Source organism: Gekko japonicus, unplaced genomic scaffold (genome assembly GCF_001447785.1).
Source record: "Gekko japonicus isolate JY-2015 unplaced genomic scaffold, Gekko_japonicus_V1.1 scaffold136, whole genome shotgun sequence".
In the NCBI taxonomy this organism is placed as follows: Eukaryota; Metazoa; Chordata; class Lepidosauria; order Squamata; family Gekkonidae; genus Gekko; species Gekko japonicus.
In genome coordinates this window covers 743328-766526 of record NW_015177012.1, presented here as the reverse complement: position 1 = coordinate 766526, position 23199 = coordinate 743328, and the positions used below count along the sequence as shown (strand labels likewise).

At 49.8% G+C, this 23199-nt stretch overlaps 1 protein-coding gene across 1 annotated transcript in view; it reads right to left on the bottom strand.

Moving 5' to 3' along the window:
- Positions 1 to 22623, bottom strand: part of COPS3 (COP9 signalosome subunit 3) — a 30902-nt gene extending 8279 nt beyond the window's left edge. The window contains exons 1-7 of the mRNA XM_015427641.1: positions 22477 to 22623; positions 15611 to 15740; positions 13794 to 13906; positions 13625 to 13674; positions 11326 to 11418; positions 3027 to 3206; positions 2676 to 2816 (exon numbers count right to left, since the gene is read on the bottom strand). Of these exons, the coding sequence (XP_015283127.1) occupies positions 2676 to 2816; positions 3027 to 3206; positions 11326 to 11418; positions 13625 to 13674; positions 13794 to 13906; positions 15611 to 15740; positions 22477 to 22531 (762 nt within the window). The 5' untranslated portion in view covers positions 22532 to 22623. The remainder of the gene's footprint in view (positions 1 to 2675; positions 2817 to 3026; positions 3207 to 11325; positions 11419 to 13624; positions 13675 to 13793; positions 13907 to 15610; positions 15741 to 22476) is intronic.
- Positions 22624 to 23199: the final 576 nt, after the last annotated feature.

Here is a 23199-nt window from a genome sequence, read left to right as displayed (position 1 = left end):
ATTGGTGGCGCTGGTACAACAAGCTTAAAAGTCCTGTCAAGGCTTGGACTGTTCGGGGAAGGGTTGGCTGGATGGTTCTAACTCCTCCCTAGATCCTACACACTACACCATCATCGAAGCAGAGAAACGGACTCGAGTGGGCTACGAAGACACCCGGGTACCATTCCCCACCTGTGCAGAAGCCTCACACTGGCTATAGCAGCTACCAGCTCTGACGAGCGTGTCCAGAAGAGGGCAACCAGGATGGTGAGAGGGTTGGAATCCAAGTCTTATGAGGAAAGGCTGAAAGAGTTTAGCCTGGGAAAGAGAAGGCTTAGAGGGGACATGATTGCAGTCTTCAAATATCTGAAGGGCTGTCATGTAGAAGATGGAGCAGATCTGTTCTCTCTTGCTCCGGATTGCAAGACTAGATCTAATGGGTGGAAATTACAAGGGAGTCGATACCGGCTAAATATCAGGAGAAACTTCCTAACTGTAAGAGTGGTTGAGCAGTGGAACAGACTGCCTCGGGAGGTGGCGGATGCTCCTTCACTGGACGTTTTCAAGCGGAGGCTTGATGACCATCTTGCGGGTATGTTCTAGGGCTATCTTTCGGCTCTGCTCCTGCAGAGTGCAGGGGGTTGGACTAGATGACCTGCAAGGTCCCTTCCAACTCTAACATTCTATGATTCTATGACGCTTGTTACTCCTAGCTAAAGAGCCCCATTCCGCTCTTCTCAGCATCACAGCAGAGAGCAGGCCAGGAAGTACTGTGTCTCTTACAACACAGCAGGATTCCCATATCATCTCCGAGAACGTGGTCAACCCCAAACAGTCTGAAACTAGTACCTCTGCACCCCGCCAGGCAGATTTGGCACAAGACAGATTGATGCCTGAAGCAGGAAATCCATACCGCTTGCGGGGGAGGGTGGAATAAAAACCTCATAAATAAATAAAATCGTGCATGGGCACACACACACACACACACACCCAACACAAAGGGCACAGCATGCTAGGAGAATTTCCCGGCTTGAGCTCCGCAGAAACCAACAGAGTGTCATGGGCGTGGATGAGGATGAGCTGACATAGCCTGCAGAAACCACAGCTGGCCCCTCTGAAGCAGCATAGGAGGATAGCTGGCAAGTGCCTGCAACAGCAGTCTTCACACCTGGCCCAGATAAGGAGGAAGAACTGCAGGCTGAAAGCCCTCCTGACTCTCCCCCACATGTGACTCATTTAAGGGAGCGACTGTGGCAAAACTTAGCAACCAGGCAAAAAGAGGCCAGGCTACAGGGGAGACGCGCATCTAGCCCAGAGTTCTCACAGGAGCCTGGCCGATCGTGCAGCTGGCTAATTGGTAGCAGCATTTAACTCCACACTCTGGGCAGCACTCTTCGTGGAAGCAACGAGTCAGCTTCGTGCTGCTAGCATCCACTCCGGCTCGGCTCTTGCACCTAGACCTTCAGACCCCCCTGGCTTTGGACTTTTCTGGCTCCTGACCCCGGCTTGCCTTCTTGGACTTGGCACTGTCTTTCTTGGCTCCTGACCTTAGCCTGTTCTGGACTCCCTGTGACTGGCACCCCAGCCCGTGACACAGAGGCCAGTGTGCAACTGTTCCATTTCAAGGTGGCTCGTGCAAAACATCTTTCTGCTGGGTTGCGACCTCTGCCCAGCTATCTTCAAGTGATACCTAAAATCTTTCACCTGAGGCAACTACTGAGGTTACAGCCTCACCGTGACGCTTCCTCTGCCCGCAGGCTGAAAACCATCCCCCAGGAACAGGTACCTCATTTGCTCCAGTGTCACAGTTTGGCTTGTTTATATGGCAGCACTGCCATTGGCTGAACTGCTCTGATATCAGAGAGAGCCTGGACACCTTTGCCCTAAGCTGCTGACCCACTAGGATGATTGACCTTCAAAATGCAGGAATCTCAAGGCCCACACAGGCAACATCTGTCGAACTGTACAAATACCCAGATCGAGTGGCTCGTCACTTTTATAGCCACAAATCCCCCCCCCCAATGACGCATCATCATAATCACCCCCCATAAGCACACACGCACCCCAGCCACAAGTGTTTACAAGCTAGGGCTCCACTGCGGCTCAGCAGGGAAACAAATAGGGCCCTTTAAAAAATGAAACCTTTTACCGTATATTGGAAGGGTATGTGGGGTGCTAAAACAACCAGCCTGCGAAGATGCTCGTCGGAAAGCAAAACGTTTTGAGATGAGCAGTTGCCCACAGCCAAAGCGCAAACCATGCACAGATTTATGCCAGTGTGCCAAAACAATTGTGTCAGGTGCTCCTCTTTACATTTATGGCTTACTGTGAGACCGCTGCTTGTGCCACATGTTTGGGCGGCAGAAACTGAACGGATTCTTTAATCAACATGTCAGTTCTCAGTACTGTTAAATTGTGTGTTTCAGTTACGCAGACGAGCTCTCTCGTACTGGCTCTCTCTCAGTCCCTTGTTCTGAATTTTTAACTTGCTTGACTCGCCAGTTATAGAAAGGTGCAGACCCCTAATTCAGTGGCTCATGATTCAGAAAGATTCTGCAACTTCAAAGATGCTAATCCAGGCCACCTTCCTCTTTCTAAGAACGTGGGAAACAAAGAAAAACCTCTGCTCTTTCCCGCCTCTCCCTAACTTCCTCTCGACACACCACACTTACGCAAACTGCTACCCAGAGCCTTACCTTAATGAACCTACCCACGACCTGGGAGGTGTATTTCGGCAGCTGTTGCACTTTGCCAAGGAGTATCAAGGAAACTAGGATATATTTTTTATAGGATTCCAACATAATGTGACTCACGGCCATGGCGGGAGTCGTGATAGCCTGAGAGAGAAAGAAAAAAGAGGAAATGGGAACCCACGGAAACAAGAACAGGTACTCCGCAGCGGCTTCCTGGGAGACCCACAGGGGCTTGGAAGGCAAAATCCTGCAAATGGAGCATGTATTGTTAAAGAGAAGGAATGAAGCTATTTTAAGCAGAGCGAGTGCCACTGAAAACCAGTGTGGGGAAGTAGTTAGAGGGGAGGCGGTTACCTGTTCATAGAAGTAGAGTGCTCTTTCAAAGTTCTTGAGGCCAGTGTATATCATTCCCCCGTAGTAGTAGTAGCATAGAAAGTGTTTTGCATCGTATGCCCCGTTCTCTTTACAAATATCCATCATGTCCACATCTAGATATGGGAGGGCAGGTTTAAAGCATTTGGCTAATAAACAGAGCTAAAACAAAACAGAGCGGGGTTATACAAGCCAGGCACTTCCACACATACAACCGTTGTACAGTCTTTCAATCAAATTACAGCCCTAGAACTGAGACTTAAATGAATGCCCTGGCAAAACTCAGACACCACCTGTTACAAATCTTGGACACTGAAACTCTGTGTAGGGTGTTTTGTTTTAAGAACATAAGAGACGCCAATGTTGGATCAGGCCAAAGGCCCATCCAGTCCAACACTCTGTGTCACACAGTGGCCAGAAATACCAGTGCCATCAGGAGGTCCAGCAGTGGGGCCAGGACACTAGAAACCCTCCCACTGTTGACCCCCCCCCCAAGCACCAAGAAGACAGAGCATCACTTGCCCCAGAGCCCCTAGCTATACCTTGTGGCTAATAGCCACCGATGGACCTCTGCTCCATATGCTTATCTAATTCCCTTTTGAAGCCATCCATGCTTGTAGCACCCACCACTTCCTGTGGCAGTGAATTCCATGTGTTAATCACTCTTTGGGTGAAGAAGTACTTCCTTTTATCCGTTCTAACCCGAACGCTCTGCAGTTTCATGGAGTGCCCACGAGTTCTTGTATTGTGAGAAAGGGAGAAAAGTACCTCTTTCTTTACCTGCTCTTTCCCATGCATAATCTTATAAACCTCGATCATGTCACCCCTCAGTCGTCTTTTCTCCAAGCTAAAGAGCCCTAAGCGCTTTAACCTTTCCTCATAGGGAAAGTGTTCCAACCCTTTTATCATTCGAGTTGCCCTTTTCTGCACTTTTTCCAAAGCGATAATATCCTTTTTAAGGTGTGGTGCCCAGAACTGCACACAGTATTCCAAATGAGGTCTCACCATTGATTTATATAGGGGCATTATTATATTGGCTGATCTGTTTTCAATACCCTTCCTAATAATCCCCAGCATAGCATTGGCCTTCTTTATTGCAGTCACACACTGTCTCGACATTTTCAGTGAGTTATCCACTACAACTCCAAGATCTCTCTCTTGCTCAGTCTCTGCCAGTTCAGACCCCATCAATGTGTATTTATATTTAGGATTTTTGGCTCCAATGTGCATCACCTTGCACTTGGCCACATTGAACCCCATTTGCCATGTTGACGCCCACTCGCCCATCCTTGACAGATCCCCTTGGAGTGCCTCACAATCCTCACTGGTTTTCACCACCCTGAACAACTTTGTATCATCCGCAAATTTAGCCACTTCACTGCTTACTCCCATCTCCAAATCATTAATGAACAAGTTAAAAAGCAGTGGACCAAGTACTGATCCCTGCGGTACCCCACTGCTTACCACCCTCCACTGAGAAAATTGCCCACCTACACTCACTCTCTGTTTTCTATGAACTAGCCAGTTTTTGATCCATAAAAGGACTTGTCCTTCTATCCCATGATTTTTGAGCTTACTTAGGAGCCTTTGATGAGGAACTTTATCAAAAGCTTTCTGGAAGTCAAGGTAAATAATATCTATTGGATCCCCCTTGTCCACATGTTTGTTCACCCCCTCAAAGAACACTAACAGGTTAGTGAGACAAGATCTTCCCTTACAGAAACCGTGCTGAGTCTGCCTCAATAGGTTTTGTTCATCTATGTGCCTACTAATTCTTTCCTTAATAATGGTTTCCACCAATTTACCCGGTATCGACGTCAGACTGACTGGCCTGTAATTTCCCGGATCTCCTCTGGAACCCTTTTTAAAGATGGGAGTGACATTAGCTACCTTCCAATCCTCAGGAATGGAGGCAGATTTTAAGGAAAGATTACATATCTTTGTCAGGAGATCTACAAGTTCACATTTGAGTTCTTTCAGAACTCTCGGATGTATGCCATCTGGGCCTGGTGATTTTTCAGTTTTTAAGTTGTCTATCAGTTTTAGGACCTCCTCTCTCGTCACCTCAATCTGACTCAGGTCTTTCAACACCCCTCCTGAAATCAGTGGTTCTGGAGTGGGCAAGCACTTCTCATCTTCCACAGTGAAGACGGAGGCAAAAAATGCATTTAGCTTCTCAGCCATTTCCCTATCATCCTTCAATACTCCTTTTACCCCTTGGTCGTCCAAGGGCCCCACTGCCTCCCTGGCTGGTTTCCTGTTTCTAATGTATTTGAAGAAAGTTTTATTGTTGGTTTTTACGTTTTTTGCTATATGCTCCTCATATTCCCTTTTTGCCTGCCTGACCTCAGACTTGCATTTTATTTGCCATAGCCTGTGTTCCGTTTTATCAGCCTCACTGTGACTAGCTTTCCACTGCTTAAAGGAATTCTTTTTACTTTTTACAGCCTCCATTACTCTGTTTGTTAACCATGCAGGCTTTTTCCTATACCTGTTTGTGCCTTTCCTAACCTGCGGAATATATATTTTTTGAGCTTCTAGGATCGTAGTTTTAAATAGATCCCAAGCTTCCCCAATTGTTTTGACCCTTTCTACTTTTCCTTTCAGTTTCCTCCCCACGTGTCCCCTCATATCAGAGAAATTACCCCTTTTAAAGTTAAAAATGGTTGTGTGAGTCTTTTTGGCCAATTCTCTATTTGTACAAATGATGAACTCAACAACATTATGATCACTGTTTCCAAGCGGTGCAATCACTTTTACATCTCTCACCAGGTCTTGAGTGTTACTTAGGACCAAATCAAGGATCGCCTCTCCCCTGGTAGGTTCCGTGACCATCTGCTCCATAGCACAGTCATTTAGAGTGTCTAGAAACTCAATCTCTTTTTCCCGGCTAGAACACATATTGACCCAATCAATGTGTGGGTAGTTAAAATCACCTATTATTACACAGTGTTTTTGTCTAGTTGCTATCTTTAAGGCATTCATCATTTTATAATCCTCCTCTATCTTTTGATCTGGTGGGCGATAACAAACTCCCAGTGTTAAGTTTCCTTTTGGCCCCCCTATTTCAACCCATAGAACTTCCAGAAGCGAATCCAATTCACTTAGCCTCTCAATCTTTCTAGACTTTATACCCTCTCTGACATACAGAGCTACCCCACCTCCAACCCTTCCCCCCCTATCCTTCCGATATAATATATAACCGGGAATCACTGTGTCCCACTGATTTTCCTCATCCCACCAAGTTTCAGAAATACCCACAATGTCTATTTTTCCCTCCGACACCAAGCACTCCAACTCCCCGATTTTACCTCGGACACTTCTAGCATTTGTATAGAAACAGCTGTAATTTCCCTTACAAGTTAAGCCTGCATCCTTCCTCTTGCTATCTCGAGTCGTTGTCCGGCAGTCCATGTCACCAGCCATGGCCTCTGTGGACAATTTCAATCCACCTCCCTGTAGAAAAGCAACCGGTACCCCCTCACCTCTCTCAGATGAGCCAACCCGAACCAGAGACTTTTCATCTCCTGTCGGCTTTCCCCCAATATTCAGTTTAAAAGCTGCTCTGCCACCTTTTTGATTTTAAGTGCCAGCAGCCTGGTTCCTTCTCGGGACAAGTGGAGACCGTCTCGCCTGTACAGCTCCCTCTTGTTCCAAAAAGTATCCCAGTGCCTAACAAACCTGAACCCTTCCCCCCTACACCATCGTCTCATCCACGCATTGAGACTCCTGATCTCTGCCTGTCTCTCCGGCCCTGCGCGTGGAACAGGTAACACTTCTGAGAAGGCTACCTTGGAGGTCCTGGACCTAAGTTTCCTGCCCAGCATCCTAAATTTCTCCTCCAGGACCTCACGACTGCATTTCCCCACATCGTTGGTGCCGACATGCACCACGACCACTGGCTCCTCCCCAGCACTATCTACCAGCCTATCTAAAACACGCGTAATGTCCGCTACCTTCGCACCAGGCAGGCAAGTCACCATACGGTCAGTACGCGGGTTCGCCACCCAGCTGTCTACCTGCCTAAGGATCGAATCACCCACTACCAAGAGCCCCCCTCCCACCCTGCTCAGGGATGGTTCCTTGGTGCAAAAGGAGAGCCGCTCACCAGCTGGGGAAGAGGTCCCTTCTGAGGGCACATTCCCCTTATCCTCAGCACGGTGCCCTGTTTCCCCTAGACCCTCATGCTCCCTGACAGCAGCGGGGCTGCCAGATCCAGAGTGGGACGTAGCTAACAAGTCCCCGAGAGTCTTTTCTGTGTGCCTAGCTGACTGTCTCTGCTTCTCCAGGTCAGCCACCTTGGCCTCAAGGGAGCACACACGTTCCCTGAGAACCAGGAGCTCCTTGCACCGAGGACACACCCAAGACTTCTGCCCAGTGGGCAGATAGTCATACATGTGACACTCCGTGCAAAACACTGGATAGCCCCCAACCCCCTGCTGGCATTCTGGCTTCATAATTCTTTTAAAATTAAAAAATATAATCCCCTTTTAAACCCTTGGTATTTATGTGGTTTTTGTTATCAAAGTCAAATTATTTTACGGGAAAGACAAAGAGCCTAGGGCCTTGTCTTTCTGGCTCTTTTTGGGCTTCTTAAGAAAGGGGGCAAAGAGCCCTTTAGCTCGCGCTTCGGCTCCTCGCCCGGGCTCGTGCCTCTGGCAAGGTGCTTCCTTAAATAGAGGCCTCCCCCAGCAGAGGTCAGGCAGCAGCTATTCAAATTCAAATTCACCCAGGCACTCAATCACAGGCAAAACAATGCCCCTTCCACTTCCTCTCAATTACAGGCAATCCCAGTCAAACAATGCCCATTCCTCTCCCACACTCAATCAGCCAGGATTCTGCAAGAACTCTAAGTGCTTCCACACACTGCTAAACACAGTTTTCCCACAAAATATCCTTAGCTGAATTCTCTCAGCTGAAAGTAAGTAAAAGAAACCCACTCACATCTCTCACAGCTCTCTCTCCTGCTCCTGCTCAGAGCTCATGTGAGATAGTCATTAAGGGGGGGGGGGCGAGCTATCAAGGGGTGCAGTTAGGAAGGGCAGATCGGAAGCCTGCGGAACAGCCGGCATGGGGGAGTGGTCAGAGCAACAGACTAGGATCCAGGAGAGCCAGGTTCAAATCCCCACCCTGCCAGAAAAGCTCACTGGCTGACCTTGGGCTGGTCATACACTCTCGGACCAGCCTCTGTTGTTGAAGAGGATAAAATGGAGAGGAAAACTATGTAAGTCATTTTGGGTCCCCACTGGGGAGAACCGGGGGCTATAAACGAAGTAAAACAAATATTCGTTGCACCTACAGACCCTCTGAACATCATGCGGAATATCTCTACCGGTAAAGTGTGCCATCGAGTTGCAGTAGACTCATGGCAAGCCCAGGAGTTCCGCCGCACGAGGTTGTCCAGGTGAGGGATGCACAGAGGTGGTTTGGATAGGAGACCTGGACGTTCTTGGTGGTCTCCCATCCAAGTACTAACCAGGGCCGACCCTGCTTAGCTTCTGAGATCAGACAAGAGTGGGCTAGCCTGGGCCATCCGGGTCAAGGCAGAGACGAACAGAGGTATTTTGCCATGGCCTGCCTCTGTGTAGCGACCCCGGACTTCTTTGGTGGTCTCCCATCCAAGTACTAACCAGGGACAACCCTGCTTAGCTTCTGAGAATTGACAAGATCAGGCTAGTCTGAGCTACTAGAAGGAGAAGAGACTGGATTTATACCCCGCCCACTACCAAAGGAGTCTCGGAGCAGCTTACAGACTCCTTTCCCTTCTCCCTCCCCACAACAGACACCCTGTGAGGCAGGTGCGGCTGAGAGAGCTCTGACAGAAACGGCTCTTCTTCAAGGACAGCTCTTGTCAGAACTACGGCTTGCCCAAGGTCATCCAACAGCTGCAAGTGGAGGAGTGAGGAATCAAACCCGGTTCTCCCAGATTAGAGTCCGCGCACTTCACCACTGCACCAAACTGGCTCACTAAGCCTGCTACTGAATATCTCTAGTTGTAAGGTAACATTTAGGCCTAACTCAGAAGAATTCCTGACCACTCCATTCCCAGGGCTTCCTTTCCATCTGGGCTTTTGTCAGCTGAGGACGCATCCCTGTCAAAATGCTGGCAAGGATACCACCGAGGGAGAAGGATACATGGCATATGCTTAAACAATTTCTATAGACACCCCGAGGGTTTTTGTCATTTAACACTCAACGGTCGAGATTCTCCAACTCCAAACACTGTTCTCTTCCCTCTTCACCCAACAGTCAGTGCTCCATCTCTGGGCTTCTCCGTCTAACTGAAGCAATTATGCCAATTCAGTGAGCCACCTAAAGCCACACGGTGGGATGCTTGTTCAAATGCCACCTGGAATAGTTTCTGGCTGCATGCAGGCTCCCCCCACACACACCCAAACTTAAGTCAGTTCTGGTCACCGTATCTCAAAAAGGACACTGCAGAGCTAGAAAAAGTAGAGAAGAAGAAGAAGAAGGAGAGATTGGATTTAGACCCCGCCCTTCACTCGGAGTCTCAGAGCGGCTTACAAACTCCTTTCCCTTCCCCCCCACAACAGGCACCCTGTGAGGCAGGCGGGGCTGAGAAAACTCTTGACAGAAACTGCTCTTTTTCAAGGACAGCTCTTGTCAGAACTATGGCTTGCCCAAGGTCATCCAGCCAGGTGCAAGTGGAGGAGTGGGGAATCGAACCCGGTTCTCCCAGATTAGAGTCCGCACACTTAACCACTACACCAAACTGGTGTATTTTGGTGCCTGAGAGGAGGGAGACCAGGATGATGAGGGGGTTGGAGCCCCTCCCCTAGGAGGAAAGGCTGAAGAGTCTCTGGGACTTTTCAGTTTAGAAAAGAGACGATTAAGGGGGGGGGGGGGGGAGAGACATGAGAGAGGTTTATAAAATTATGCATGGGGTGGAGAGAGTTGACCAAAAGAAATTTCTCTCTCTCTCTCTCAAAATACTAGAACTCTAGGACATCCAGTGACGCTGATGGACAGTAGGTTCAGGGCGGATGAAAGGAAGTACTACTTTACACAGAGAGTGCTTAAAATGTGGGATTCGCTGCCAGAGGCTGTAGTGAGGGCCACAGGAATAGACAGCTTCAACAGGGGATGAGATAGATTCATGGAGGATAAGTCTCTCCGTGGCTCTTAGCCATGGTGGCTGAGGGGAACCTCCCCATTCAGAGGCACTAATCCTCTGAAACCCAGAGCCAGGAGGCAACTTCAGGGGAAGGCGTCAGCCTCTGCGCCCTGTTCCTGGATCTCCAGAGGAACTGGACGGCCACTGTGTGAGGCAGGAGGCTGGACTAGATGGACCCTCACTGGTCTGATCCAGCAGGGCTCTTCTGAGATTCTTATCAGGGGAAGGCTTCCACTTCTACGCCCTGTTGCTGGCCCTCCAGAGGAACTGGCCGGCCACTGCGTGAGACATGATGCTGGACTAGATGGACTATTGGCCTGATCCAGCAGGGCTCTTCTGATGTTCTTATGCCAGCTTGGAGCATCTCACCCACAGTGTCAAGAGTGACACAGCAATTGGCTATTTCTGGGAGAAACACTATACAGCCCCAGGGCGTATGGAAGTTTGCCACTTTAACACAGTAGTTACCACAGTAATTAAAGATTGCTTTAAAAACACTGCATTGATTTTTTTTCCAAGCAAATGGCAAAAAATACACATCCAAAGTACAAGAAAAGACTGTACTTAGTGGGATATTGACTTCAGTTTCTAAAACACATTTGGAAAGGTCTGTAAGATTACTTGATTGGCACTTCCTGCGCCATAAAAAAAAAACCCTTAACAGCCAGTAACTCCTGTGTCAGCCTGCCAGAGATTCTTACCTTATACAGAAATACAAAACGCAAGGGTAGACCATCAAAAAATTCACAGATTTCACAAATTACCAGTAGACATCAGTGTATTGCAACGTAAGTACAGTAAATCAACTAATAAAGTAGAATTGGTGGTCGCAATTGCAAAAAAACAAGTTGCAATACAAAAAAATTGACGAGAAAAGGTATGGCAATTCGATAATAGAAAAAGAATCCGACAAGACACTCCTCTGCATCCTTTCAGCATAATAGTGTCCAAAAGACCTTGAAGTCCATAAACAAGGCAGAGGATGTCCCATAGCACAAAGAAACTTCTGCAGCCGAAAAACGTCCTTCCTAGGTATGTCAGACGTTTCAAAGCATTCTTCCTCAATTACATGGCTGAAAAATGGAACCTGATTCCCACAATAATCTAGGCACAGCTCATGTCTCAAATGGAATCTGTGGTTCTTACCTGGCATAGATCCGCATGTATTGAGGTCAGCTGGTTGGTGTTCATCTGCATCTTGTCGATGGCTTGTCTGAGAATCCCGATTCCTCGCAGCGGCTGCCGGAAACCAGAGTTCTCGTTCAGGCATGTTACAAATCTGAAGCAAGCGCCCCTCTTAAATTGTTGGGTTTTATTGGGCTTTTATAATGTTTGTTTTTATTGTGGCTTTACACAAAATTATTTTAATCTTGTTTTACTTCTATTTCAAGACGGCTTGAGCACCCCGAAGGAGAAAGGCAGTTAATAGAAGTTTTAAAGAAACAAATTAAATCACGTTTGCGATGAACGTGGAGGTGGGCCCTTCAACAACAATGGGACAAGACCAGTTTCAGCCGCAGAGGGGTAGACTGCGGCAGGAAGCGCAACAGAGAACCTCGTGCCACCTTAAAGATGAACGGTTTTGTTTTCGATTCAAGTGGGCTGCTATGTTGGACTGGAGCAGCAGAACAGAGGTTTAGTCCAGTGGCACCTTTAAGACCAGCAGAGTTTTATTCTGGGTATACACTTTTGTGTGCATACACACTTCTTCAGATACACTGAAACACAGTCACCATCCATTACATATAGGCAGTGGGTGAGGAGGATGTTGCAAGGAAGGGCCAATTAGAGCGAAGATTGGATTAAGGCAACTGTTAAGACCTGGGGATAGCAGCAAATGTAGCTAAGAATGTACCTACACCAAAGGATAAATGGACAGAAATCTGACATCAAGAATCACAAAACTGAGAAACCGCCATAGGAGAACATTTCGGTCTCCCAGGACACTCAACAGGGGACCTCAAAGTAGCTGTTTTATAGCAAAAGAATTTCAGAAACAGACCAGAGCGAGAGATTGCCGAGGTATAAATTATAAGTTTCTTATCTCAATACACATGCTGATGTCATTCAGTTCTCACTTCTTGTAAATTTTTATTATGCTGTTTGCTAATCTGCTGCTATTCACAGGTCTTATCAATGGCCTTAATCCAATTTAGCTATATTTGCTGCTATTGACAGGTCTTTTACAATTGCCTTAATCCAATCTTTAATTGGCCCTTCCTGGCAACATCCTCACCTGCTACCTACATGTAATGGTTGGCAACTGTTTCAATGTATCTGAAGAAGTGTGTGGGAGCCAGACTATGCCCTCCTGGACACACTTAGAAAAAATGTCATGGGGAGGAAAAAGGTATTTCAAATGAGGCCAGAAGCTCAAGTAATTGAAAAACAGGTGTCCTACACGGACACCAGTATGTGATTTCCCTGTTTCTTGGATTTGTGTGACCTGGCCTCATTAGGAAGCAACGTCTTGGCCTCATTCTTCTGCAAGCATGAGCGATATTCTGAAGATTAACACTTCGCAAAGTGGTCTCTATGTTCTGAAAACCAGTGCTGGGGGCGGGGTGACCACATGGGAAGGCCTTGGCCTCTCGACCCCATTTCTGGCCCTTCTGGGAGCATCTGCTTGGGCCCTGTCTGTAATGATTCCATGTTTTTTTTGGGGGGGGGGGTCTTTAAATGTTGACTGCAGTAATGCAAGGAGGGCGATAGGGGGAGATGAGTGTGCTGTGACTGGTCGATGACTGAGAGTGTGGAAGGAGATGTTCTGAGAGGAATCTGTGTGTGTGGTTTATGACAGAGTTCTGTGTATGTGTTTTCGGAAAGTGAAGTGTGGAAGAGCTATGAAGAGAGTCTGTGCGACTCTAAACGTTTTGTGAGAGAGTCTATATGGCAAAGAAACAAGTAGTGTCTAAACTGTGTTTTATCTTCTGTGCCTAAGACAAAGAGCTTAGCCAGGGTGGCTACATATATGAAAGAGAGAAGCCCATCAGCGTGGAATTTTGGTGCCTGAGAGACTGTGTGTGACACCTTGCCAGTCATATTTACAAGTTCCTTTTTCCAGGAACCGTTCAAGATAACCAGAAACCTATTTCGTTCTTTATTCAATAAATCAATTTTTGTTTAAACATATCCCTGAAATCAGTACAGTCCTTCCTCAGGGCCACATAGTCCTCTGAAGTGCCCAGACCTGGGTCATACTACCAAAAGAGAGAGAATTGGAATTTTTAATTCCTGGTGGCAGCAGAAAACTACCAAGAGAGGGTGGTTTAAAGGAAAAACTGTACCCCTCCCCCGAATAGCAAGCACGCCACACTGTCCAAAACAGGCTACTGGACTCGACAGACAAGGGCTCAGATCCGACAAGGCTGCTCTTGCGTTCTTACAACGCTCCCAGGAATCTAAACGCTGCATTGTCCAAGCTACCGCACCTGGGCTCACTTACCTGCTTCCTTTCCACCAGGGCGTTTGTCAATTGGTGACAGAGACCAGCAACTAGAAACAATTCCAAAAAGAAAAAGAAAGAAAGAAATGAGAACCCGCAAATAGGAATGGCACCAAATTTGGCAGCATGCAAGAGGGGGGGGGGGGCGCTAACTTGAAATCTGACTCACAAGTGTCTGTTGCGTATCGAATGTGCTCCCCGTTACATGTGCTGATGAAAAGCTGGACTTGCGAGAATAATGTCTCAAAGTCGGGGACGCTGGGCATCGAAAACTTCACAAACCTAAAAAAAGCAGAAAAGATGAGATCAATGCTCGATATAGGAATTCCAAGGTCAGAGTCCTGCAGAAAGGGAGAGCTTTAAAGCAGACCTTTTGGAAAACGCTATGTGGAAAACACCTGCAGCTCCCTGCCTGGTCCTGTTTAACTGGAGATGCCATGGACTGAGCCTGGGACCTTCTGCAGGCCAAGCAGAGGCTCTACACTGAGCCACAGCCCCTCTCTACAGCTCTCCAAAGATTCAGACAGAGATCTTTCCCATCATCTATTGCCTGGTCCTTTTTAACTGGAGATGTCGGGGATTGAACCTGGGACCTTCTGATGCTCTGCCACTGAGCCACGGCCCCATTTCATGGCTCTCATGGTGTAGTGGTTAAGTGTGCGGACTCTAATCTGGGAGAACCGGGTTTGATTCCCCACTCCTCCACTTGCACCTGGCTGGATGACCTTGGGCAAGCCGTAGTTCTGGCACAGCTGTTCTTGAAAAAGAGCAGTTTCTGTCAGAGCTCTCTCAGCCCCACTGACCTCACAGGGTGTCTGTTGTGGGGAGGGGAAGGGAAAGGAGCTTGTAAGCCGCTCTGAGACTCCTTTGGGTAGTGAAGGGCGGGGTATAAATCCAATCTCTTCTTCTTCTCTCCAAGGTCTCAGGCTATCTTTCCCATCTCCTCCTGCCAGGTCCCTTTTAACTGGAGATGCCAGGGATTGAACCTGGGACCTTCTGCATGCCAAGAAGTTGCTCTCCCACTGAGCCACGGGCCCTCTTTACAGCTCTCCAGGGTCTCAGGTGGAAGTCTTTCCCACCACCTCTTGCCTGGTCCTTTTTAACTGGAGATGCTGGGGATTGAACCTGGGACCTTCTGCATGCCAAGCAGAGGTTCTCCCACTGAGCCACGGGCCCTCTTTACAGCAAGGTCTCAGGTGGAGGTCTTTCCCATCTCCTCCTGCCTGGTCCTTTTAACTGGAAATGCTGGGGATTGAACCTGGGACCTTCTGCGTGCCAAGTAGAGGCTCCACCACTGAGCCACGGCCCTTTCCCCCTGAGCTTCACTGCAATTGCTCCCAGGAGTCTCTTGTGTCTCTCTGACCCACCCACAACACAGCTACCAGCTTAGTCCCTTCAAGGCAGGCAGGACAAACATTCCCATGGGGAACTTTGCGGGATAATAAAATTCAATGGTATCGAGGCAGGCAGGCAGGCAGGCTTACTTGGTTCAGCCGGCCCCAAGTCTTTTTATCAGCTGCACCATGAACATTTTGTGCAACCAAAGCAGAACAAGACATTCTTCAGCGGTAACCAACATTTCCTTCATTTAACAAATTATCACATTGTCCTTTCTATAAAACATTCAGCGGATTTCTTCACAGTGACAGCACACCATTCAGGATGTGAAGACAGACTTGTGAATTCCTGTCCCACGAGTGTTTTTTACCCACTTAAAATTTATTCATTTTTCATTTGCACCCTGCCTTTCTCCCCAAGGGGGACCCAAAGCGGCTTCTGTCATTCTCCTCACTCCCATTTTATCCACACAACAACCCTGTGGGGTAGGTGAGGCCAAGAGACCGTGACTGGCTCAAGGTCACCGAGCAGGCTTCCATGGTACGAGTGGGGGATTCGAACCGGGGTCCCACGAGTCCCTAGTCTGACACTCCTAACCACTAGACCAAGCTCACAGCAGGAGATTCGGACGAAAGTCACGCCACTTACAGGACAGCGAGGACCCCTAGCGAGTGCTCCTGGACGTCGAGGGCGCCCAGCACAGTGTCCAGATGGGAGAGGTTCTTCGCCAGCAGCTCCCCGCTTTTGTTGATCAGTTCGCAAAGCTGGGTCATTTGCCCTGAAATAAGAGACAACGCTGTGACATTTGCAGTGAGGCTCACAACGGTAACACACAGTGGCTGCCGGTCACGCCAATGTACCCCGTGGGATTATACTAAGAATCCCCTCGGGGTGGAACCGCAGAGGTAACCCCACACACACATAAGAACATAAAAGAAGTCAATGTTGGATCAGGCCAGAGGTTCACAATGTTGGATCAGGCCAGAGGCTCACAACGGTAACACACAGTGGCTGCTGGTCACGCCGATGTACCCTCTGGGATTATACTAAGAATCCCCTCGAGGTGGAACGCCATAGGTAACCCCCCCACACATAAGGACATAAAAGAAGCCAACGTTGGATCAGGCCAATGGCCCACCCAGTCCAACACTCTGTCACACAGTGGCCAAAAATACCAGGTGCCATCAGGAGGTCCACCAGTGGGGCCAGAGCACTAGAAGCCCTCTCACTGTTGACCCCCACCCCAAAAGCACCAAGAATACAGAGCATCCCTTGCCCCAGAGTCCCTATCTATACCTTGAGAGTCAGTTTGGTGTAGTGGTTAAGTGCGCGGACTCTAATCTGGGAGAACCAGGTTTGATTCCCCACTCCTCCACTTGCACCTGCTGATGTGACCTTGGGTCAGTCACAAGCTCTGGCACAGCTGTCCTTGAAAAAGAGCAGTTTGTGTCAGAGTTCTCTCAGCCCCACCCACCTCACAGGGTGTCTGTTGTGGGGAGGGGAAGGGAAAGGAGTTTGTAAGCCACTCTGAGACTCCAAGTGAAGGGCGGGGTATACATCCAATCTCTTCTTCTTGTGGCTAATAGCCACATCCTAGGAATACCTGGAAACGAGGTGGAGGAGGAGGAGGAGGAGGAGGAGATTGGATTTATACCCGGCCCTTCACTACCCAAAGGAGTCTCATAGTGGTTTACAAACTCCTTTCTCTTCCCCACAACAGATACCCTTTGAGGTAGGCGGGGCTGAGAGAGCTCTGACAGAAACTGCTCTGTTCAAGAACAGCTCTTATCAGAACTATGGCTTGCCCAAGCTCACACCAGCCAGGTGCAAGTGGAAGAGTGGGGAATCAAACCCGGTTCTCCCAGATTAGAGTCCGCGCACTGAGCCACTACACCAGAGATGCTGCCCACGTGGATGGAGTCGCTCTCCCCAAGGAGGAAGCTGTCGTCTACTGCCACGTGGTAGTGAATATCCAGAAGAATCTGAAAAGTCAGGTGCCATAAGGAACCTTAGGCACGGTACATAAAACCCAGTTATTTATAGCTCATCTTTCTGACTGGGACTCTGGAGATTATGATTTTTAAAAAGATCTATCAAACAGCAGAAGGCATCCAACAAACAACGCAATGGGACTAGGACCCAGGTAGTCGGCCATGTTGGGCGGAAGCAGTAGAACCAGTTTAGCGTCCAGTGGGGGACCTTTAAGACCAGCAAAGGTTTGTTCAAGGGACGAGCTTCCGTGTGCAAGGCACACTTTTTCAAATACACGGGAATGGTAGATGAGGTTCAAACTTACAGACGGGCTGAATTTTTGCTGAATTAACATGTTAACGTGATGAAGTTGTTTTAAGCGATGCAAAAATAGAATTAAATAACAAGCTACGGCTATAAGGTCAACAGTTGCAAAGCAATAAATCTGTCAAAATAAATGGGACCAGGATGACAGATGTAAGGAAGCAACGGCAAACAGAAAGCTGTCGAAGGTGTGTGACAAAGCCATAAATAATGCAACAGCACGGGGCGGAAGACAGTCAAAGGGAGGCGATACACACAATCGACACTGCACTGGGCTACCATCCTGATGGCAGAAAATGCCACCAAGTCACAACGAACTCACGGTGACCCCCCAACAGGCTTTTCAAGGCAAGAACTGAGCAGGGATGGGTTACCGTTGCTTGCCTCTGCGTAGCAACCCTGGATTTCTTTGGTGGATCTCCCATCCGAGTACTAACCAGGGCTGTCCCTGCTAAGCTTCCCAGATCTGATGAGTTTGGGCGAGCCTAAAGATAAAGGTTCCCTTGCTCGAAAGCCAGTCGAATCCGACTCCGGGGGGCGGTGCTCATCTCTGTTTCCAAGCTGAAGAGCCAGCGCTGTCCGAAGACGTTTCCGTGGTCATGTGGCCGGCATGACTAAACACAGAGGTGCACGGAATGCTGTTATTTTCCCACCGAAGTGGTAACTATTTATCTACTTGCAATTTCTTGCTTTTGAACTGCTAGGTTGGCAGGAGCTGGGGCCAGAGACGGGAGCTCACTCCGTCACACGGCACTCGGGTCTCGAACTGCTGAACTACAGACCTTCTGGTCTGCAGCTCAGCGTCTTAACCTCAAAGTCACTGCAGTCACTGCAATGGGCGAGCCAATTCCCTTATAGAAGTGCCCTCGGGGACTGCTCCGGTCTGCTGCAGTTCTAACCCCCTTTACACAACCCCCCTCCTGTACATCTGTTTAGCAAATTCTGCAGAATGGCAGGAACACGGGAGCCTCTCTTGGTAAGCGGGGAGAAGGAAGATCTTGCTGGAGGTTCCTGAAAGACCACTGGCAGACCTCTCCGAAGCTCCAGCCAAGACATCACAAACGCCGATCCAGAACAAGAAGAGTTGGTTTTTACACCCCACTTTTTTCTCCCCTAAGGAGTCTCAGAGCGGCTTATAATCGCCTTCCCTTCCTCTCCCCACAACAGGCACCTTGTAAGTCTGGCGGGGCCGAGAGAGCTCTGTGGGAGAAAACCGTGACTGCCCCAAGGCCACCCAGTGGGCTTCATGTGGAGGCGGAGCGGGGAATCAAACCCAGCTCTCCAGATTAGAGTCCACCGCTCTGGTGTAGTGGTTAAGTGTGCAGACTCTAACCTGGGAGAACCGGGTTTGATTCCCCACTCCTCCACTGGATGGCCTTGGGCAACCCACAGTCCTGTCAGAGCTGTTCTCCCAAGGGCAGTCCTCGAAAGAGCTCTCTCAGCCCCGCCTACCTCACGGTGTGCCTGTTGTGGGGAGGGGAAGGGAAAGGAGTTTGTAAGCCGCTCTGAGACTCCGAGTGAAGGGCGGGGTATAATCCAATCGCCTCTTCTTCTTCACCGCTACACCACAATGGCTCTCTCTGTGTTTGACCCTAGCTGTTTCATGGGCACAACTGGGGGGGGGGGGATTCCCAGCGGGACATCTTATTCTGCCCAGCATCACCGACGCAACCCTCTTCGATTACGATGCCGCTGGGCGGATTTTCTGCTCAGAGCACGACTTGCGAAATCCCCAGGTGCCGGCTGACTATGGCGCCCGGAAATTTCATTGGGGCCGCTAGCATTAGAAAATAGTCACAAAAAATGCAAAACCCCAAAGACCGAAGAGTGAGTCTGGATGCTAAATCCTGGCTCCTAGAGGCAAAGGGATTTTTTTCACAGCCTGCTTTAGAGCAGGGGTGTCGAACTCATTTGTTATGAGGGCCGGATCTGACATAAACGAGACCTTGTTGGGCCGGGCCATGTGTGTCATAAAAGGTAATGCCAGGTAGTGGAGATATAAACTTTATAAAGGACATGGACAAACACGATTAAAGATTTTTAAAACTTTAAATAACACATTTCCAGTAAGTTTGACACCCCTGCTTTAGAGGATTTGTGAGGAAAGGGGTGTTACTGTTCAGACTACGCATAAATTTATAGTGCCTGTGGACGCGATGGTGGCTGATAGCTAAAATGGCTATTAAAAAGGATTAGGCAAATTCGTGCGCGACAGGCCACTGTGACCTAAAGTAGCCATGAGAGATAAACGGAGCCTCCATGTTCAGAGGCTGAACACTTATAGCATCTGGAATGACAGGTGGGAAGGGCGTTTGGCTTCTTCAGATGTTTGGTGTCGTGGTTAAGTGCGCGGATTCTAATCTGGGAGAACTGGGTTTGATTCCCCACTCCTCCACTTCCACCTGCTGGATGACCTTGGGCAAGTCATAGTTCTGGCACAGCTGTCCTTGAAAAAGAGCAGTTTGTGTCAGAGCTCTCTCAGCCCCACCTACCTCACAGGGTGTCTGTTGTGGGGAGGGGAAGGGAGAGGAGTTTGTCAGCTGCTCTGAGACTCCTCTGGGTAGTGAAGGGCGGGGTACAAATCCAATATCTTCTTCTTCTGTGGATTGCGTGGCTCTGGTGGCCGCTGGACCAGACAAGACCTGGTCTCACACAGCGGGGCAGTTTGTACATCCAAAAACATTTTGGCGGGGATGGAACACCCTCAAATGCCAACAGACATGTCCTGACCATGATGTTGTTGTTGCTGTTCAGTCGCACAGTCAAGTCCGACTCTTTGCAACCCCATGGACCGCATCACGTCAGGCCCTCCTGTGTTCCGGCGTTTGCTTAATTTCAGGGGCCCTTAAAGGAGGGCTACAAGCTCCCCAGAGAAGCAGAGACCAAGAAGGAGGGGGGGGGATTTAAAATATCCACACACACACCCTCCAACTGAATACCATGGAGAGCAGGGCTTCTGACACCCTAGAAGGGTTAACGGAAACATTAACACACAACTATTTGTTTATTTTTGTGCCCCACATCTCTCCCCAATGGGGAACCAAAGCACCTTACATCGTTCTCCTCTGCTCCATTTTACCCTGACAGCCCTGCGAGGTAGGCCAGGCTGAGAGCGTGCAACTGGACCCCAAAGGTCACCCAGCGAGCTTCCATCACAGAGTGGGGATACGAACCCTGGTCTCCTGGATCCTAGTCTGACAGTTTAACCGCCACGCCACATCGGCTCTGCGCTCATCAGATCTACCAAGGACACGGACAACTGGTAAGATACAAAGTCTTGAATCGCCGACAAGACAAAGCTCAAACCCAGCCTGAGGCTCGGCCAGCCAGACTCTTAGGAGAACAAAAACGTGCCAGAATTCTGTGGCAATCTAGCATCGACGGAATGGAGGAAGGTTCACAGAAACGTCAGGCCTATCCTCACCAGTGAACTCAGAGACGGGTGGAAACCAGAAAGACAGATAACACGCCAGCGCCAAATTAATAAGCAGAAAGAAAAAGTATAGATGGGGCATCTCCTGTACCAAATGTGAGTTCAAGTCAAGGTCCCCAGGACTCTGGCAGGGTCAGGACCTTTTCCAAGTGACCCATCGCTGATGAATGGCAAGAAGCAGTTACAGAGGGGTCACCGCTCAGACACTTGAACAGGAAAATGGGTTCCTGACCATCAGACACAAATTAGCAAGGTAAACATGGAACCATAATTTGAATTCTCCCCTTGCTGCAATCCACATTGTTATCCCCCCCCCCGAAAACAGGATGGATGCAGCTGCATGCAAAAGCCACACAACACTCCCACAGATATCTGAAAAGTAAAGAGTGACGTTCAGAAAACCTCCAGCGATATTCAAGATATTTGATTCACAACAATGGTACCGGTAAAATTAAGGTGCACATGTGTGGCTGTTGAAAACCCTAGTATTTCATATGAAGTTCACCTTTCCCTCAGTTTCCTGAGAGAACACAACCAAGATAAAAAGGTGGTCAATCATACACCCCTCCTCCAAATCGCAACTGTTTCTCTAGGACACATTTCCCCATTAGTACACATACGAATCTGCCTTATACAGAATTAAGATTGTCCATTAAGATCAATAGCGCCTACTCAGAAGGGCAGCAGCTCTCCGGGCCTCAGGCGGAGGACTTTCACATCACCCAATGCCTGGTAGTGCTACCGGGGATTGAACCCGGGACTTTCTGCACGCCAAGCGGAGGCTCTTCCACTGAGCCACCAGGCCCTCTTTACAGCCCTGTCTCAGGTGGAAGTCTTTCCCATCACCTACTGCCTGGTCCTGTTTAACTGGAGGTGCTACCGGGGATTGAACCTGGGACCTTCTGCACGCCAAGCAAAGCCACGGTCCCTCTTTACAGCTCTCCAGGGTCTCAAGCGGAGGTCTTTCCCATCACCTCCTGCCTGGTCCTTTTAACTGGAGATGCCAGGAATTGAACCTGGGACCTTCCGCATGCCAAGCAGAGGCTCTTCCACTGAGCCACGGCCCCTCCTTACAGCTCTTCAGGGTCTCACGCAGAGGTCTTTCACATCACTTCCCGCCTGGCCCTTTTTAACTGGAGATGCCGGGGACTGAACCTGAGACCTTCTGCATGCCAGGCAGAGGCTCTGCCACTGAGCCACAGCCCCTCTTTACAGCTCTCCAAGGTCTCAGGTGGAGGTCTTTCCCATCACCTCCTGCCTGGTCCTTTTTAACTGGAGATGCCTCGGATTGAATCTGGGGCTTTCTGCATACCAAGCAGAGGCTCTGCCACTGAGCCACAGCCCCTCTTGACAGCTCTCCAGGGTCTCAGGCAGAGGTCTTTCACATCACCTCCTGCCTGGTCCTTTTAACTGGAGATGCTGCCGGGGATTGAACCTGGGACCTCCTGCATGCCAAGCAGAGGCTCTTCCACTGAGCCACAGCTTCTCTTGACGACCCTCCAGGGTCTCAGGCGGAGGTCTTTCCCATCACTTCCCGCCTGGTCCTTTTAACTGGAGATGCTGCCGGGGATTGAACGTGAGACCTTCTGCCTGCCAGGCAGAGGCTCTTACCACGGAGCCACCCCCAACCCCCCCCCCCCCCCGCACTCTCCCCCGCAGCCCTCTGAGGGCGGGAGGGGTCCGAGATGGAGCCCCGGAGCCGCCCGGCGGGCAGAGAGACGCGGAGCCGGGCCCCGCAGGCGCCCCGGGGGGACGGAGGAGGCCTCCCCGGGCGGCGGCCGCTCACCTTGGGCCGAGAGCTGCCGGACGCTGTTGACGAACTGCTCCAGGGCGGACGCCATCTTGGCGGCTCTGGAGGCCGCAGAGAGCGAGCGGGGTCCGCGCCGGGGACGGCGGGAAGAAGGAGCCGCCTCCGCCCGCCCAGCCGGGCCAATCGCGCGCCGAGGTCGGGCCGAGCGCCGCCGGCGTCACTTCCGGCGCGCGGCGGAGGGCCTTGACAGGGCGGTTGCCGCGGCAACCCCTCAAGACCCGGAAGTGGCGCGGGCCTGGGAAACAGAGGCCGCTGTGACTCAGGAGTGGCTGGGCGGGAGGAGGCGCCTTAGAATGCCGTCACGACGGCAATGAAGGGAGGAAAAGCCGAAGCGGCTGTCCATGTGTTTCCTAGGCCGGTGGCTCAGCACCAGTGTTCCCTCTAAGCTGAGTTAGTGTGAACTAGCGCACAGTTCTTTAGCCTCCAGCTCACAGATTTTTGTCTCAGCTCGGGACAGCTCCAGAGCAAGCTAATTTATGCAGCAGCCTAATCGCTCACTCACAACTTTAATGCCAGCAGCTCACAAAGTAGAATTTTTGCTCACAAGATTCCGCAGCTTAGAAGGGAGCATTGCTCAGTGCTAGTGTGATGTCACGCACAACACTGTGGCGTCACAGGCACACTATGGTGTGTGGTTGCAGGTTTAAAATGTCGAGTTTCTGCCAGGGTTGCCAGCCTCCAGGTGGGGCCTGGAGATCT